The sequence below is a fragment of the Aptenodytes patagonicus genome, chromosome 10 (assembly GCF_965638725.1).
Source record: "Aptenodytes patagonicus chromosome 10, bAptPat1.pri.cur, whole genome shotgun sequence".
In the NCBI taxonomy this organism is placed as follows: domain Eukaryota; kingdom Metazoa; phylum Chordata; class Aves; order Sphenisciformes; family Spheniscidae; genus Aptenodytes; species Aptenodytes patagonicus.
In genome coordinates this window covers 11,959,607-11,978,190 of record NC_134958.1, presented here as the reverse complement: position 1 = coordinate 11,978,190, position 18,584 = coordinate 11,959,607, and the positions used below count along the sequence as shown (strand labels likewise).

The window sequence follows — 18,584 nt, the reverse complement described above, 5'->3', positions numbered from 1 at the left end:
CAGAAAAGGGGCATGAGATGGGAAAGTGGGGAGAGACGAGAACTGAAATCTGAAGCAGAAGAGGAGAAGAGAAGAAAGCTGGGGAGAGCAGGCCAGGCTGAGGAGGTGTGAGCAGGGTCTGCAGGGGATTTCTAGGGCACCACGTTTATCATCCCACAGCTCCCCAGCGAGAGGGAAAACAGGGTTAAAGACCTGAATAGCCTGTGGGGTTTATTAGCCCCCGAGTCCGGTTGCTGCAGCTTCTGCCAGTGTCCTGCGGAAACCATGTAGCCGGGAAGGACCTCAGGCAACAGTTTCATCCACCTTTCCATGTGGAAGAGGGTGAGATGTACCCCTCTTCCCTGCATATCTGCTCTTAAATCCCAGTGATGGAGGTCCCCCTGTGGATCCCATTCTAGAATACATCCACCCTGGGCCTGGAAGACTTTTCTAAATAGAAGTCTTCAATCTTGTTTTGCTGCAGATTAAGCCAACTTTGGTTTTTTCCCTTTACCCAGTCAATGTGATAAGCTGTTGACAGCCATCCCTCCTGTAGTAACTTCTTACAAATGGCATTTTGCAATATTCCACGGTTTTGGTTTTTTTTCTATAGGTATGAATACATGTGCTTTACGTATCATCTTTAGTAAAGATGCACTAAGGTAGGATTCCTTCCCCATTTCCTCATATGTTGTGTTTTACAGTCTCTGAACTGCCAAGCTGGGCTAGCTCAGGCAGAGGGGACTAACGCTGCGCAGCAGGAGATGCGAGGGCTAAGCCTCCAGCTGCTCTCTGAAGTGAAGCTGGAGGGTTGGATCTCTGGTACCCAGGAGGGGCTGGGAAATACATGGCTTAAAGTACCTCGCGCTGACCTCAGACAGCAGGATGGCTGCTGAGAATGAAATCGTTAATGCTTTGTAACATCACATCAGCGGTTGTCACAGGAATATTGTGGGTTGCTTAGCCGTGAGGTAAGGTGCTAGAAGAACACAGTGACTAAGTTTCCTGGAATAAATTAAGCACTGGCTTTCTGAAGTATGTGAACTTGCATAGCATAACAAAACGGGGATCTCCATTCTCTAAACACAGTGGATATCTTCTGTGCCTGCAAATTTTCTAACTCTTAACCTGGAAAGGGAAAATCTTGGAGAGCTTCACTGTTGATGACTCATATTTAAGATAAAACACACATTTTTTTAATAGCAAGAACAATTAGCCTGGAGTAGACTAGCCAATGCTGTAGTAAATCTTTTGGCACCCTGGGACTGGAAGAGCTCTTTCTGCTGTTTTTCAGTTGCAAATTACTGAGTTCTGTGGGGTCACTAGACGGAACCTAGGACCTGCATTTTCTATTTCAGATTACACAATAACACAGTCTCTTCAAACTAGTAACCCATGACTATCCATTGAAATAAAAGCAGTCAGGCAAATGTTTCATATGCCAGTACTAGGTATGTTTTCATTTGTGTTTTTTTAAATCATGTTTCACATAGTGCTAGAAACTTCCCTTCCTTACCAACATCAATTTAAGGCCAAAATGTGATGTGTTGTCTGTTTTCTTAGTGCAAGGGGAAGAGTGCCTTTCTCTACAGTATATCTGTAGAAATCAACGCTGTGTCTTGGGGATTCCTTTGAGGAAGAGCCCCCTTCCCAGCAAGGGGTTGGACAGTTTGCTAAGCACATTTTTTTACCCAAATGAAGCCAAGCTTGTGCAATAGGATGGCACGTATACTTGCACTCTTTTCCCTGCTTCCGCGTAACTTTTGAACCTACTGACCAGTTTCTACCCAGTTTTCGCAGAAGGGAAGCAGTCACTATGATACCAGCTTCTTACCTTCCTGTAGCTTACTGGCATCTGGGCAGAGGAACGAGGCTCTGGTGTTGTTCACCACCAAGGGGATGATTTCTGAGTGAGCTCAACATTTTCTAGACACCAGAGAGTCCACGTGAAGATGTTAAGGGCAGCCCAGACAGCACTGCTGGAGACTGCACTTGGTGAGGTCTCCAGCAATGAGGATGCTTCCCACTGCTTCCCAGAAGGAGCAGGAGCAGATCGTGGCCTCGGCCGTGCTTTCTGGCCAGGGCAGCCAAGCTGGCAGGCAGGGATGACTCAGGAACTGCACAGCTCCAGCTCTGTGCCAGCCGCAGCCCCCAGTGCTTCTGCTTCCTCCAGGCTTGTGGTTAGCATAGCATCTAGCTCCCCCCAGCCTGACCACAGCCTGTGCAACGCACCCTCCTCCAGAGCAAAGCCTCAATGTGCCAGTCCTGGTGGCTCTTCTTTGCTCCTATTTAGGACAAATGGCTCTTAAACAGCTGATATTTAAAAGAGGGGTTTATTGCCAAATCTCAAACCTATTTACAAGCAGAAGACAAAGTGCTGCCTTTCCACGGGCTGCAGCAGCTGCTTTTCAGATAGTCATCCACGTTTGCTTGCTTGCAAACTCACTTCCTTCCTGTCACAGACATGTAACCTGGTGGCACAGCCCAAAACACAGACTCACACCCCAGCGCTCCATGCCCACAGGGTTTTCAGGCACAAAAAACCAGCCTTAGTGCAGCCGGAAATTAGATGTAAGTTTAAATGTAAGCTTAAAGGAAGATTTTTTAAAAAGTGCATGGTGGCAGGATGTACACTGAAGATGGGAGTTGCTGTATGAGGTCAGAGCAGACCATGATCCTGTCTCTGACTCTGACCAGCACTGCCATTTTCAGAGAAGCATGTAAAAACACCCCAGAAGGCAGTTTCCAGCCCTAGGCAGGGCCTGGCTCATGATCAGAATGAGAAGAACAAGTGGGAAAACTGCAGAAGGAACATGATGCGTTTTTTCCTGCAAAGTGCAGGTAAATCAGGCTTACGGCCGGGCTAGACATTTTAGGATGAACTGCTAACCCTATTAGAAAAAATAGTTAAAACCAAAGAGTCTCTAACATAGCGTTTTCAGCAGTAGAGTTACTGGGTGCTACAGAGATTCCACTTAAGTTACACCTATTTACAAGACATAATACAAATCTAGTAAGTTGTGTTAGTACAGCAAATCCAGTAATTAGCTGTAGCTTGTAAAATGATTTAACTTGCCCATTTCCTAACAGATATAGGGGTTTTTATCTGTTAAGATTCCTACTGATGGGTATTCAGTAAAATGTCAGACATTTATTCATTAGGATATTCAGTATAATATAAAAATATACAGTAAATACAAGCACATCCTGTAGGTTTGGCTGTAACAGATAGGGATGTCTGGGTATTTTCATCAGCGCTTTGCCAGACGGGTATCCACAGAACACACCGCCACAAGAAAACACCTGCGAGAGCAAAAGCATTTGTATATAAATTAGGGGACTGCGCTATCCCATAAGCTGTTTTCATTCTCCTGGGTTTTCAGTTCCAGGCTTTGATTTGCCCATCCTGGAGTTTAGGACTGGCTTCTGCTTTGCGATATGAACCTGTACCCAGAGTTTGCCCTGGTTTGTGTGTCTTCCGGTTAGCGTGAACTGCTTTTTCCCCACCTAATTTATCTCTTGTTATAGAACTGCATCTTGCAAAAGTCTGACTGCTCTCTGAAGCTGATGTCCCTCGACTTCCAGTGCACACCAGGTTCTGACAGCTCACATTCATACCACACAGTGTTCGGTAAACAAAAGTGCACATGCAGAAAAATACATTTAGATAGCAGATAGGCACTGAATATTGTCTGTGTTATTAGCCCTTGTCCTAAGTATGTCTGGAAAGGCAAACAAGATCCATGGTTCACATTGAATCTACAGCAGCAAATGACACAGATCCAGAGTTTGCTCCAGGCTATGTGCCTGGGAGTGGGCTTAGGACGTAGGAATCTTTTTGTCTCAAAGCAAAGCTTTTTGGCACCTGAGCCCTGAGTGTTTGACTGTGTAGAACTTTCCACGTGAGAGAATAACAAGTGACTTCCCATGCGAAGTCTATGGCTGTCTTGAGAGGGGGACAGACCACTGAAACCAAGGCTGCTTTAATCAAAAGAGGCAGAAACATCAGTTCTAGTCACTATCTGTCTTGGTGGCTCTGGGTGGTGAAAAACAGGATATTTGGAAGCCCAAAGCCAACATTTCTGTGCTCAGACCTGAAGCGCCCACTGCCTAGCCTAAGAAGAGGTGCAGATGACGCTTTACTGGGCTGCTGCTATGGGGCGTGTTTGCAGCCCATTGCAGCCTTGTGGAACCTGGGAAATTATAAAAGAACAAACAGAAGAAAAAGAAATGGGTGAGCTAAGAGGGCAGTGCTGGCAAACGAGAGAAAAGAGCTTAGGTAGCGTGTCACTCCTTAAAACCAGACTGGGAAGATTGCCCTTTTTTGTGCTTCCAGAGTCTGGCTCAAGCAAGGGAGAAGCCCTTCGGGCTCTCATACGATTCTCCTCAGAGCAACTATAGAGAATAGGGGAGGGGACCCAGCTCAGGTACGGGGCTATACAGCAGCAGTGCAAAGACATGATTTTATCACAGCTGTAATCACTAAAGACCACAGGAACTGCGGTTGCTTTCAGCAGGTGGGCAGGGAAGCTGTGGGAATTGTGCCGGAGCCTTCTGCAATGCCTTCCTCAGACCCTTCTGTAGCGATGCATTTTTATTTTAATATACTTAAGCCACTGGGACCAGCCCCAAAGTTGTGCGTGCAAAATGCCTTTCCCACCATGTACTCCAATTACAGACATCTGTGCCAAACCATGGTGCTCAGGCTAGCCAGGACACAGCAGGTAGGGACGTGTTAAATAGGAAGAGGGATCTCATCCAGACTCGCTGCCTGATGTGCACGCTCCTGTCAGTTAACATCCCAAGACAACACAGAGGGTGAGCCTACAGCTAAGGGAACACACATCCCTAAAGCTTCTTAATGACAGCTCTCCTAGGAGGCTCCTGGGGATCTCCTGGACACAAGTTTTCCAAATGCCTGGCTAATTGTTCCCAACATGATGAGGGGATTCAGAGTTACCAGATAGGTATGGTCCTCAATAATCAACGTGTTGTGCTGCTAGAAGACACTCCTTCAAAGGTCAAGTGTAACCTGCTCTTTGCCTCAATTTCCCTATTAATGAAACAGGAACAATTAATACTTGCCTGGCAATGGTGCGTTGAGACTTGCGTTCACTTACACAGTGCTTTGCACACCTAAAGCTCTGCACAGCCAGGCTCAGAAGAGTGCCTTTGTACAGCTGCTCCAGATCTGAGGACGTTACTTGTAGTTAGGAGTTGGCCAGTTTTGTTTGCCTCTGTGTGAGGTCACTTTTTAACTGTGGATGTGGTTTTATGAGTATCTTTGGAGAAGATTAAACCATTTATCTTTACATTCCTAGATGTCACTGGGCCAGGTGGTCTGGGAAACCTTGCCAGCAAGTGAACAAACACTGACTACATTTATCCTTAAATGATTTAACTGGGAAAACCAGATAGATGCCAGTGTAATCTGGTATCTGCTTGTCTGTAAATACAGATAGACAGGGGCTTTTGCTAGAATAGCCACTCTGCTCCTTTCAAAAATCTGGCTTGGATTGATTACCAGTAATTTTTGAGGCCTGATCCATTGAAAGGATTTTGGACAGAGTCCTTAAAGAGCGTTCACATTTTTGAAACCGTTCAATGTCCTGTAACCTTCTGCTGTGCTAAGAGGATTAGAACTGGACTGGTATGTACAGCATGAAGAAAGATAGAAAGATGCTATAACTGAAAGCTCAATTCTGTCCCATAAACATGGTGCATGCACAGCAAAACACCACCTTTTAAACACTGGCCTAGCAATGGTACAAATCATAAATGGCAAATGTTTAGCTTTGATTTTGAGAAAGAAGTCTCTTTGAAGAGTATGTCAGGGAGCACTTCTCCTATAAAGAGTCACTAGATCCTTTTGCTTTTCTTTCTGTTTCTGTGTTGCTTCTTTTTTCAGTTCTCCAAGACCTTTAATTTCTTGCAAAACCTGTGTAGCTTGCCGAAGTTGTTCTACTGCCTCATTGAGCAATGTCTCTGCCATCACTGGGGGTCCATTCCCCTCCTGGGCCTGTTCCAACCCTTCACGTAAAACCTTCTGCAGAAGTTTTTCTGCCTTTTCCCTTTCATTAGCAACCTTCTCCTCCATTTTAGCTAAGCAGTGATGGGAATCCTTGGGGAAACCTTGGCCTGGAAGTGCTCTCTGTGTATTTTTGGAATCAGACAGCAAGTCTCCCAAAGAAGAACTGCGAAGTTTGAGACCTGAAGTGCTTTCTACAGACGCTTTCTTCTCAATAGCTGCTTTTCCACTCTCATGGCCTGTTTCTGTAGCTAAGGAAGTCTCTGTCTCTTCTGCTGAAGTTTGCTGTTCCTTCTCGGCAGAGGTTCTCCTATTTCCTTCTTCAGTTTCAGCTGTTGGGGATGTGGACTCTGCTACCTCGCTGGCTGAGATCCCATTCACTGGGGGATTGGAGCTGCCAGACTCCAGGTCTTCCCAAACCCCAGCTTCCAGGTCACCGTGGCTGGAGTTCATTGTGGCTAGCATTTTTTCTGACAGAACCTTAGGAGGAACAGGAGGCTTTGTAACATCTGCAGCGGCAATCTCAGCAAGGTTGTCTTTGCTACTATCTCCTGCTGATTTCAAGTCTTCTGTGTTTTTAGGCTCAGGGACTGGTTGGTCCCAAGGTACTTTTAGCTTGTCTGGCACGCTCTTAGGAAGAGGAATTGGAGCTTTTGCTATGCCCCTGTTGCTGACCTCAATGAGGTTCTCTCTGTTCTCCTCACTTGGTGCTTGGGACCCTTCCACGTTCTCCTCTGGACTTACAGAGTCCTCTTCCTTGGCATTTACATCATCCTTTGATGCTATGCCTTCCTTAAGCTTCTTATCTGGAGGCAACGGAGGAGACAGAGGTTTTTTATGTTCCTGGTCAGGAACATTGTTCTCTGCATCTTGGTTTTCTTTTGTGCCCGTGGGTTTTGTAGGTGGCATAGGTGGCTTTGGAGTTTCTTTCTGAGGTGGCACATTGTCACTTTCGCTGATAGTGGAATCGAAGCTTGGCGGTCCGTTGCCTACTATATCCAGATCTAGTCGCAGGATACCATCTGATGTAGACTTGGCAGCCTGAAATACAAACGAGAACTTTTTCAATATCTATCCCATCATCAGTCCTGTGCTCCATGCTCTAACTTCAAGTTAAAGTGCAAGACCCTCACAACCAGCTTGGCAAGCAAGGGGTTGCTGCTTCACACATCCACCCCGTTTATACTTACATCTGTCAAAACTGCAAGAAGAATCTGACTGATAACAAAAATGGTGCTCTTAAGAGCAGCTGTTTCTGTAGCTCAAGAGCAATCTATGGAGCTTGTGCTTCTTCCATGCAGCATCACCCTGTGCTACCCTCTAACAGCAGTAGCCAGCTCTACCAGCGTTAATCTGATAAGTGAAACCCAATGTGATCTGCTGTGCTAAAATTTAATGAGCTATGATAATCACGAGTCCCAAACATTTCACCCAACAAAGAAGAAAATTGGGTCAAGTCACATACATTGCAGCAAATCTTGAAAGCATCGAGTGAAGCATTCCATCCCCCTGCATAGCCCCGCTTTTTCCCCAGACCAACACATTCTGTGAACATCATGAGCGTTTTGCTTCCGAGTTATTTTCTGCCTGATACTGCAGCAACTTGTACAAGAATATCAAAGCCCATAAACATAAGCAGTCAAGAATTAGGACAAAAGCACAGAACTTATTTTGCTACTTCCTTTGAGAAGAACGTCTCAAAGCCTGTTCCACAATAACCTTATTTCTTGGTTTTCCTGTCGGTGTTAAGCGGTCAGCTCTGCCATATTTTAATTCTTTATCCTGTGGTAGCTGGATCCCTCTACCCCCTTCATTTACAACGTGCCTACCCAAAGCACACCTGCTTTCTGCTTTTGGGACTGTCATATTTTTACTTGAACATATAAAACAAGTTGATCTTTAGATCGCTTGGCCACGGATACTATTGTAATGCCGTTGCCTTCTGCTTGCTTCCTCCAACGTGATGTCATCCCTGTCTTACCGGGGCCAAGCCTCAGCTGGTTAAACCTCCTTCAAACCACAGGCTGTGTGCAAATCACTCTAGTGGGGGGGGGGGAGGTGTCCTAAAAAGGATGGACTTAGTAAAGACATTGCAGCGTGTAAGCTCAGTGCCCCAGAGGGAGGAGAAGTGCGGTGACAGTTCCTGTGTGAGGGAACCCAAAACCACACGAAGGCGTAGCTGCAGCCAGGGCCAGACTCCTGAAGTGCAGGGAGTTTAGTTAAAGTCTTTCTTTGCCTTTCCAGCCCATCAGAGAGACGGAGGCAAGCGGCATCCTGGCAGCTTGGCCCTGACCTGTCTTCACCTGGCCTGCTTTGACACTGAAAATCATCGTTCATCCCATTTCCTTCACGATATTGCAGCCAGCAGCTGTGATACACATCTTTCTGCAGGCTCTATCCCCTCCCTTTCCCCTCATTCCTCCTTCTGAATTTGTAAGCCAGTTTCACCTGAATTTGGCTGAAGGTGAGAGGTCTTATAGGTATTAACCTCAGAGGTATCTTGTGAATTTAGTGAGATGACTAGGGGAGAGAGATCTTTTTAGTGCCTAGGGAAGGGCCTCCTACCTTCCTGAACCCATATTAGGCAACAGAGAATCCACACTTCATTGCTGCTGTGACTTTTGTCATGTTTTCTTCTGCGGTTTTCTGGAGGAGTGGATGGGAATCTGTGATTCATTCCCATGCATTTCTCTAGAAGATACACTCTTCCTCCATTTCTGTGCAAAGTAAAAAGTCTCGGGGCATCTCATTTGCTGCACGAGGGTCATCTGAGAGACACATAAGTCAGAGTCTTGGAAGTTTGAAAAAAGAAGGTTTGCTTTAAAAACCTTCTTGGTTGAGATTAATGCTCTGCTAAAATATCAATCTGTCTGTGGCAACTTTTTCATAAATCACAGGAATCAAACATTAGTAAGAACCTCTCCCATAGAAATAAACTGCAGGTTTATTTTGTGGTGTTTTTTCTTTCTTTCTTTTTTTTTTTTTTTTTTTAAGTGACAGATCCAGAAAATCAGTTAAGAGTAGACAGGCTAGTCCATAAAACTGCCTGGGAGAATAATGTATTTTGTTTCAGACCTAAGGAAGGGCTTGTAAGCTTGAAAGCTTGTCTGCTTTTTCCAGTTAGCTTAACAAAAAATACAGCTTCTCCCCACAGACTGTGCAGTTCTTCTACCTTTAGACCACTGTGGCTACAAAATCATCACTTCTTAGAAAATAAATATAGGAGCTTCGGTCTCTTCTGATTAAAGTGAAACTATAATGGCTCTCACCAGACGGTGAAGCAGCTCATGAGTTATGGAAAGCTAAATATATCATAACATGTTGCAGCAACTACAGATCTATGGGAACCTGGAGCTTCGTTAGAGAGGTGCTGGCGCAGTCTTTCCCAGAGGAAGCTGTTTCCCCTGTCAGCTTTCTCTGGGGTCTCTGTACCCGGGGTTTTTCCTGGGGTTTTGTACCTAAGTGGAAGAAGCAGCTCTTGGTGATCCCAGATGGGGAGATGGCTCACCCCAGGGGGGTGCACTTACCTCCTTTAGGTGACTTCTCGTGGGTGGCCTGCGTCCATGGGTCATTTTCACTCTATCCCGAGTTACGTGGTCCAAGGAAAGGCTCTCGTCTACTTTCACCTTTAAAAGGGACAAGAGGAGGGAAAGAAAAAAGGAAGAGGGTCATTAATTTCTCAAGATACGTCTATAAAGTTCTCACTGTCACATATGAAGAGATGGAGCGTTTGGATCCAGGAGGGATTTGAATATTTCACCACTACAGTCTTTGCCTCAGACCTTAGTTACAGCCTGCATGCAAAGCCCTGAATGTACGTGACGGATATTTAAGGTATCTGTCCTATACTGAGCCGTGTTTATCTAAAAGACACTCCAAAGCAAAGCATCCACCTTCAGAGGTTTGCGATGGCTAACCTCCCCTCTACCTAAAGGGCAGGGAAGGAAGGACACAAGGCAGCTTTGTTGTCCTCGCTGCAGCCTGGGCTTGGACCGGCTCCTGCATGTGGCAGAGCACAGCACCGAAATTGCTGTTGCCATCTTAGAGGTGAAAGCTCATTAATAACCGTGACCTGACTGTGAACTGTATCAGCAGCGCTTCGTTACAGGCCTTCCCTTCTACAGCTCTAATGACTGCAGGATGCTGAAGAGAAGGTGTGAGCAGTGACCTGGATTAACTGCAACTCTAGCTGAATTAATACATTTATTTCCTGGAATCAGATGAGAAATCCACTGCCTCCCGCATGTGGGGAGGAAGGTCCCAGCCCCCTGGCAGGTATTCTCTGTGCTGGCTCTGTGACCACCCACCCACCCATGCTGCGATGGCTGACGGCTGGAGACTGCTCCATGCAGAGGGGCAGCACCAATGACCGGGGATGGTGAAACATCAGCGTGTCCTTGGTTTGCTGGCCACAAGTTTGTACAATAGGAAAGCTGGAGAGGGTGAAATAGGGATTTAAAGGGAAAAATGGGTCCCAGTCCCTGGCTGATATGGCAGAGTGGTTTTACAGCTCTTTCAGCGGAGAACAGCTAATCCAAGCCAGCTGAGGGTTTGACCTGTTAGCTTGTGCCTGGACTGTGCGGAAACACTTTAAATCTGAAGTCTGATCCTTGCTGGAATGAATGAGAATTAGAGGCTGGCTCCCTCTGAGAACCCGGGTCCTCATAAAGAGGATAACCCAGGCCACGGGGCAGGGAGGTGACCTGAGATCCCACCTTACTGTGCTGCCGCGGGGGTGTGCAGAGTTCACTGCCCACCGGAGAGCCACATGCCATGCCCCTCCAAGCAGCTCCAAGCCGGCGTGGGGTCACTCCAGCAAGGGCTGAGCAGCATTGCATTAAAGGACATTGCATCTCCCACCTGCTGAAACATGAGAGCAGACCTGGCTGCTAAGCTCTCTGCTGCTGGGTTTTATCTTTCCAGGCGGCTGCTGGTCCCAGCTGGTCCCTTAAATTCCACGTGCTGCTTCCCACTTGGTCCAAGGGCCCGAAGAAACGCTACACCCCACTACCAGCAAAAACCTGACACTAAGTGCCATTTGCCTTGGCAAAAAAGGAGCATGTTCCAGCCTCTCCTCCTGCTTTTGCACTCTGCTGAATAAAAGCAAAGCCCAAGCTCTCAGAGTTTGCATCTCTAGTACCATATCTGCAGCACTTAGCCCTTTTCTCAAAAATTTACTCATTGCTTCAGTTTCCTTTGCTAAACAGATCTTGCCAATTGCTTCGTCCCCTCGTTAGCCTGCCCATTTCTTCTTGAGTCATTCCTGTGATGGTGGTTTTGTGCACTTCCTTTCAGTTACTGAAACAACTGCAGAATAGATACAGCTCCTTTGGTTTAGTTCAGGACTGATTTACAAGCTAACAGGGAGCAGGGCAAGGTTAGTCAGGCTCTAGGATGTGCAATTTTCATCCTTGGAGAATTTGGGATTGCAGGTGTGCTGGGGCCAGCTGAGAGGCAGGCAGGTTTGGCCGGGGCCACGGAGTAACTTTCCACCAGACTTCTCTCCAGACTGCAGGTGGAATAGCTGGTGGACTGAGTCACTTCAGATTTTTCCAGTCGTGAAGACTGGGCTATGTCCTAACCAAATGCCTCCGTTTCCAGGCTGCTTGGTGCTGAGGATCATGGCAGCATGGGGAAGACACGTCTCTCCAGGCTGGAGCCCCAGCTCTACACAACTCAGTGCTGCAGCTGCTTTTCTGCACAGGCGCTTCCACTGGGAAAGGGGAACACCCCCGCATTCGCTGATCCCAAACCCACTGAAGCCACCAGACCATCTCACACTGATTTTGGTGAGCTCTTGTGTCCCGTGGGCCTCCTGATGGGATGTTAGCTCTTAGCAGCACAGACCAGCCCTCCAGCACACCGTCTACTCAACCAGCTGTCCCTGCCTCCCTGCATCTAACCCTGGCCAGAAGAAAGGGAAAAGCAGCAAGACATAGGATGGTGCAAACAGCTCTCTACATGTTCTCCCTTCTTGGGCTGGGAACCAAAGTGGCTAAAAGCTCCCAGCCTGCGGGGATAAGACCTGGTTTGCCTTGAATACCATCTTTCTCTTTCCTTCGATCATGGCTGGCATGCAGGAAGGACAGGGAGCACAGGGGCTCAGGCAAGTTCTGCTTTTAACTAAAAAAGCAGTGGATGAGAATCGACACAGAAATACAGGAGTTTGAAAACTGTTCCTCTTACCTCATCGAATACTTTGTTTTTGCCTCTATTGATCCCTTCATTAAGAGCTTTTATCCATGATTCCTTTTCTTCCAAAGTTGGAGCTTGAAATTTGATATCATGAACCTGCAAGAGCAGAGAGACAATTTTTGCCTAAGCATTCCTTGCCAGGAACAGAGGTAACTCTCTGCTCTCTGTGTATCACTTCAGTTTCTATATAACATCCAGTTCCAGACTGTGTTTAAACTACAGATTCCTTTGTGCTTTGGCAAGTACTTCACTTCATAGCTCTCATGAACAGGATTTTGTTATGCTGAACAGCTTGTTGCTGTAGTTTTATTTTTGCAACTAGTAACTAAAGTAGTAAGAAAGTAAGAGTTTCCTCCTTCTGCAAAACGCTCAGAATAGCTCTTAGAGCAGTGGCGAGTTGTACAGCGAATGGTCACACTGTGCACAGAGAGTCAGACTGAAGGTCCAAGTCATTTTGTGCTGGTTCAGATGCAATAAAGTACTTTATCTCCAACTTCCCCCCAAGGCTGCAAGCAACGGGAAGGCTGCATGCAGCAGGCTCTGCCTGCTTCCCTGTTCCTGCGGCTCTGCGGAACAGAACTGATACAGGAATCTGGGGCTCTGACCTTGGCTGCACTAACCCTGATTCAGCCGAGCACGGACGTGATGAGGCATAAGGGCAATGTAAGTGAGAAAATTAACCATATCTTTTTCTGTTTGCAAATGAAGAAATACAGCAGTGAATGCTACAGACATATACTTTCTGGGGCTTGAACAGCTGTCCTAAGAAGATGGGAAGAGTTGGCCATACAAGAGGGAGCTGGCAAGAAGCACGGGACACAAATAAGGAGGGAGCGATGGGTGATTGTATGGCCTGTCCTCCCTTCAGCTAGCTCTCCCCTCCCTCCAGGGCAGTCCCATGGCTGTGCTCAGTGTTTCGAATCTCTTCTTGACCGCATCAGGAACAATAGGTAGGGTGTTATTTATTTCACTGCTGTGCTCTCTGAGCGCCTCACCAGTATTACGTAGTTTTGCCCCAAAGTACACTTCAGGTGAGAGAAATATCACCTTCACGTTACAGGTGGCTCTATGGCAGACTGGCTTGGATCCAAACAGCTCCATGCGGTGCCCTAATCCGCACTGCACAGGCACACAGAAATGCTCTTGTGCTAAAGAACATCATCAAAGTTGCAAAATCAAGCACTTAAAAATTAGACAATCCCAGTGTTGCCGGGGCAGCCTGCTGTGCATGTTCCTCCTAGCACCATCCCTAATGAGAGGGGTGGCACCTCTTACTGAGCTATCCCATCGTGTGTTTTATCCTCGTGGGTCAATATGTCTTATTGATTGCACTCTGCTCAAGCCCTGCCCTGAAAACAGAATTACTGACTCCCCTGACAATCTTTTCTTTGCTGCTTATCACTACAGTATCTGGGGGCTTCACAAATTACTTTTCAGAGCAACTGCAATTATCCACCTCTTACAGCTGGGGAGGTGAGATACAGAGAGGCTCATCCAAAACACATACTAGTGGGGTCTCATTTGGAATATTTTTTTCGGGTATTTAACATCCTATAGGTATTCTGCACCTTCCCATTGCCTTCAAGAGCACTTGTAGTACCAGCCTGTTCGTAAATGAGGCCCCACATTCTGAAATCACAGCAGTGTCTATATAAAACAGTGACTATATAAAATGAGGGTGACAAAGCTAACAGTGACTGACAGTCGAATGCTCTTAGCAGCTCCCTGTTTTGTTTATGGCACAATAAAGCAGCAACTGTTTTGGGTCTCAGCAACTTCTGAAGGTACCATCAGGAATTCTGCAGAACTAAAGCCTGATCTCCTTACACCCACTCTTGCTGATTAGCTAGAAACCGACTGCCCTCCCCTTCTGCATTTACTCCTCGCTTCAATGCCATGGTTTTACATCTGCGCATCACAGTGACAAAGTGCCAGACTCTCACAACCAGCATGGCAAGCAGGGAGTTAAGCAATTTGGGGAAAGATTATTTGTTCGATTAGTTTGCACATAAGGTGACAGGACCACATGTCTTCCTGAGAGCTCAGAGGAGAGGTTAGGGCCTGAACCACAGCCCGCTGCAAAAAGAGCCCTTCGTCTGGGGCGCAGAAGGGCCACGCTAACCAGGGAACCTAAGGGAAGGCAAGGCTCCAAAACAGAGTGACAGCCAGATTTTGTTTTAGTCCAAGCAGACCTGTTTTTGTGTGTGCTTAAAAACTTTTTTTGTTTGGAAATGATTTTGCCCCAAAGCTTTGTGATTATAAAAGCTTATGAGAAAGCTCTACTTGTGAGCAGCTGAGCTGCTGCACTGCCTGGCAAAGACCTGGCAGCCTGCACCAGGGTTTAGAAATCTCTGTACATGTTGTTCAAGGGAAGAATTCCTGCCTCACTTCAAGCTTCCTCTTCTAATGCCACTTTCTGTGCCTCATTCTCGACAAAAGCCTCCGGCCTCCCGGAGCTGAGACTGTGACTAAGCACTGGTGTCAGTAACCCTGTGGCAGAGCAGAGTGAAGGCTCGGGGGGATGGTTCATCATTAATGAGAAGCTGAGATGTCCCTCCGGCACGCAACCCTCTGCCGCACAATGTAACGCTGACCAACTGCCGCGGCCACCGAAGGCAGACACAATGGATGGTGGGGGAAAGGGACTCGTGGAAAGATGCTCCCAAGGCATCAGCAGAAGGAGCCCTCCAGTTTCCTGATGGGCTGGGCAGGGGAGGACAAGCAGTACTCCGTGTGGGACCCTGCTCCCTGTGATGAGGCAGCACGGGCAATGCCAGACACGCTGCTGCAGCCCTGCTCCCTGCTTGCACAAGTCCCTGGGGCTGTGACACAGCGGGGCAGCATCAAGGCTCGCAGCAGGTTCCTCCCAGTACACCCAGTTATCTTTGTTTGAAAACTTTTTTCTCCTTTTTAGAACAATATCCACCGACACCAAGGAAGCGTCGTGTTGCTGGGGCTCTGAAGCTGGTGCTCGGGATGCTGCCAGCCAGAGTCTCTTTGTTGCCTTGCAGTCCCTTGTCTGTCTGCATTCATCTGTGGCTCACATCCTCGGCCATGGCACTGGGGAGAGGAGGCTAACCCAGAGCAGGGTGGACGCTCTCTATAAAGCAGATGGCTGCGGAGAAGAGGCAGGAAGGAGCTGGAGAAGTTGGCCTCAGTCCTGCCTGCCACTGGGGCTCTGTACACTAGTCTGAGACCCCCAGGTCCTCTACAAACAAGAAACAAGTGAATTTATCTTGTCTGTATTTTTACTCATTTGAGTATTCAGAGATATCAGAGCCTGCACCTGAAGATGGATACTCCCCACAAAACGTTAAGCAGGGTCTGTTCTCCAGCAGCAATTTAAGGTAGAGTGTCAGTGACACCAATTCTAAGAGAGCAGCAGGCACATTTGCTCTCCTTCTTGCTAAGGCAGCTGAGACTGAGTCATGCCATAAACAACAGGCTGGTGTGCCAGGAAAAGCTGTCATGGCTAAACCTAATGTGATAGTGACCATTGTAAGCCATGAATACAGACTACGCAGTTTACTGTCGGTTAACTCAGAGCACAGCACGACCAGTCAGCTCCTGCTGAATCACTGGCTAGATGTCATGCAACAAGAGACTCACACACGGGTCACTGTCTGTGACAGCAGTGGGCACAGTCTCCCCGATTGCTCCATGTCTTCTCGGAGACATCAGTCTCTTCAAGCAGTGACAGTCTTATGGCTATGCTGACCCTGCTTTCCAGGAAAGAGAAGTGTTCCTGGGGTCAGCCTGTTGTACCTGCACTAAATGATTTAACAGACAAGCTCTGGAGAACTGTATAGCTGCAGTTTAAGACCTTTACCAACACTAGCTCTTTGCTGAGCAATTCTGCTAGATGCTGCTGATCTGCAGCAGAGGTTGGCGACAGAAACCTGTGCTTGCTCCTTAGCTGTTTCAGTGCAAAGCCTGGTGTTGGCTTCACTTCAGTGGGGCTGGGCTAAACTGGACTGTGAACTGCTTGTGAACTGCTGGTTTAGGTGTGGGAACGTGTTCCCTTCTGCTGACTTTTAGTACGGGGTGGTCACCTCCAGCAGAAGCCAGAGCAGAGCTGGGGAGGTAACATCTTAAACTACCAAGAGTGCACCAGAGTCTATCTGCCAGACGTGAGGTTATCTCCTGCCGCCTTCTACATGACTTTGTCAGGTTAGATCATGGAGGGAAAAGTGGAAGCCAGAGGACTGTCAGTTAGGGGATTCTTGTGGTTTTCTGCAGCTGAACCAAGAGCTACCTCATCCCTGGGAATAACGCAGCATCTCTGCCAAACTGGCAGACCCCAGGAGCAGACTCCTCCATGCACAGGGCAAACGTGCCTCACTGCAATCTACTGCAGCTTCCAGGCTGGGCCCCTGGTGAAGGCAGCTGCAGGTACCTCCAAAGTCGACCAAGGGAAAAATAAGCAATGGAAGTTTCCACCCCTGACCGCAGGTGTGAATTTTGTGCCTGGCCATGCTAGGAAAGGACGCGTAGGGAGCTACAGTGCTTGCTCGGGGACTCTTTCCCTTACTACCACCCTCTTTCTTCCCATTCTTAAGACTTCCCTGCAGCTGAAGGCTTTCAGACCCACTGAATACCAGACTTGTGCCAATCTCTGTAGTTTCTAGGCAGTTTACACCAAGCATCATTTACACTGCTTTTTGCATCGTGAGTACATTTTAAAGTCTCCAGGCCAAGGCTGCTGCCCTTTCTTACAAACTCAGCTCTCTGCATCCAACAGTTTTCATTTAATTGCTGCAGGTGGAATGAAGCATTTGAGACTTCTCAGCAGAACAGCTCTTTTGCATACTTCCAGCTTCCTTTGCTGAAGAATCGAAGCTCAGGGGGCAGTGCTTGCTTTCAGTTCTATACCAGTGCAGGCGTGTGATATGCTCATATTGTCACAGCTTAACACAAATGTCATCCTTGTGAACAGGGCAAGCAGAATCTGGGGTACATCCATCAAAGACCACTGTTTAGCAAGGCAACTTATTTATTTGGGTGCAACTCTAGCCACTGAGTAGTTTTAACTGATTCATGTCCTCTGCTCTTCAAGAATATCCCATCCAAGATTTAAACTAGGATTCCCCTACAGCTAACCTGGGCTCCTTGTATTCAACAGGGAAGCTCCTATTTGTGCACTGAAACAGAAATGGCCTTTCCTAGCTTGTTCATAAGTCCCACAAACTCACTGGCTTTCTGCATTCCTCAGCATTGCGCTCAGAAGAGGGGGCAAAAAACCCCTAGCAAGATCTGGCAGGGCTTGGCAACGCAGCTCACAGGGTGATTTTAAACTGTGGATGGCAGCAAGCCTCCCAAATGGAAAATGTTTAGCTGATATATATCGCCACAGCTGCAATTTCAAAACAGAAGAAGGACAGTTGTGTACATTGGCCTCCTAACTGAAGCCTGTTCTAACATCTGCCAAAGTATGTTGTGTGTCAACACCCTCACCAGATTCCCAGCCAAAAGGAGGGTGGGAGGGGAGCTACAAACAGGGAACTTTTCATTTATAAAAGCCCTTGCTTTCACCAAAAGAGCCTTATAAAAAGTAGCCTCTATCTAGGTCTCCATTTAGTCAGTGGCATGAAAAACAGGGGAGCTGTAAACTTGCCAACATGCCAAAAGGATGAAGTTACCCTTTTGGGGCAGAGTTTGGGCATATCTTTCTCCCAGCAAGAAAGGAAAGGTTGAGGAACAGGTCTCACACCCTGTGTTGATTCATGCAGCAGTGCAGAGACATACACAGCTATTACACACTTCGCCTCTCCAAGTAACATACTTGCAGATCATAATAATTACTACTATGCTGCCCATCTCTGAGCACACAGGCTTTTATTTCGCCTCCCTGGGAGTAGGAGTGCACTTGTAGTTATTGAGCCACCTCCTAGAAAACACACCAAACCCGCCAGGGTTAGCCGCTTTCAATCTAAAATTGACATTATTTCTGATTAATCAAGTTACAAACCAAACACTAAACCTCCACTCAGACTGAAGAGCTTCACTGCTCTGGGATCCAGGGCGGAGCAGGAGCTCACCAGCCCAGGGTGCAAATTTCCAGGCTATCACTTTGGTGCATGATGCTTAATATCACTTTTCTCCCCAACACAGACTGCGCCTACTTGCAAAACGAACATCATTCACCTTCTCTCTCCACCCCCACCCTGGTCCATGTGTTTTGGGGCAGGACAGTCCTTGTTTTGTTGTTTTGAATGAAGTTTAGCACAATGATGCTCTGAACTCAGCTGGGGTCTTATTATATGAATAAACACTAAGTGACTGGAGTGAAAGAATAAGCAACAATGACAACAAGGACTAAACAATCTCCATTTATTTAAACAAAATGGAGATGAGGGAATGCAGGCACGTTGGTATTTTTGCC

General features: G+C 47.2%; 1 protein-coding gene across 1 annotated transcript in view; it reads right to left on the bottom strand.

The window, feature by feature from the left end:
* Positions 1 to 2,296: 2,296 nt before the first annotated feature.
* PLEKHO2 (pleckstrin homology domain containing O2) overlaps positions 2,297 to 18,584 on the bottom strand; it is a 29,486-nt gene continuing 13,198 nt past the window's right edge. Inside the window, exons 4-6 of the mRNA XM_076348048.1 lie at positions 12,194 to 12,298; positions 9,535 to 9,633; positions 2,297 to 7,048 (exon numbers count right to left, since the gene is read on the bottom strand). Coding sequence (XP_076204163.1) covers positions 5,810 to 7,048; positions 9,535 to 9,633; positions 12,194 to 12,298 — 1,443 coding nt within the window. The 3' untranslated portion in view covers positions 2,297 to 5,809. The remainder of the gene's footprint in view (positions 7,049 to 9,534; positions 9,634 to 12,193; positions 12,299 to 18,584) is intronic.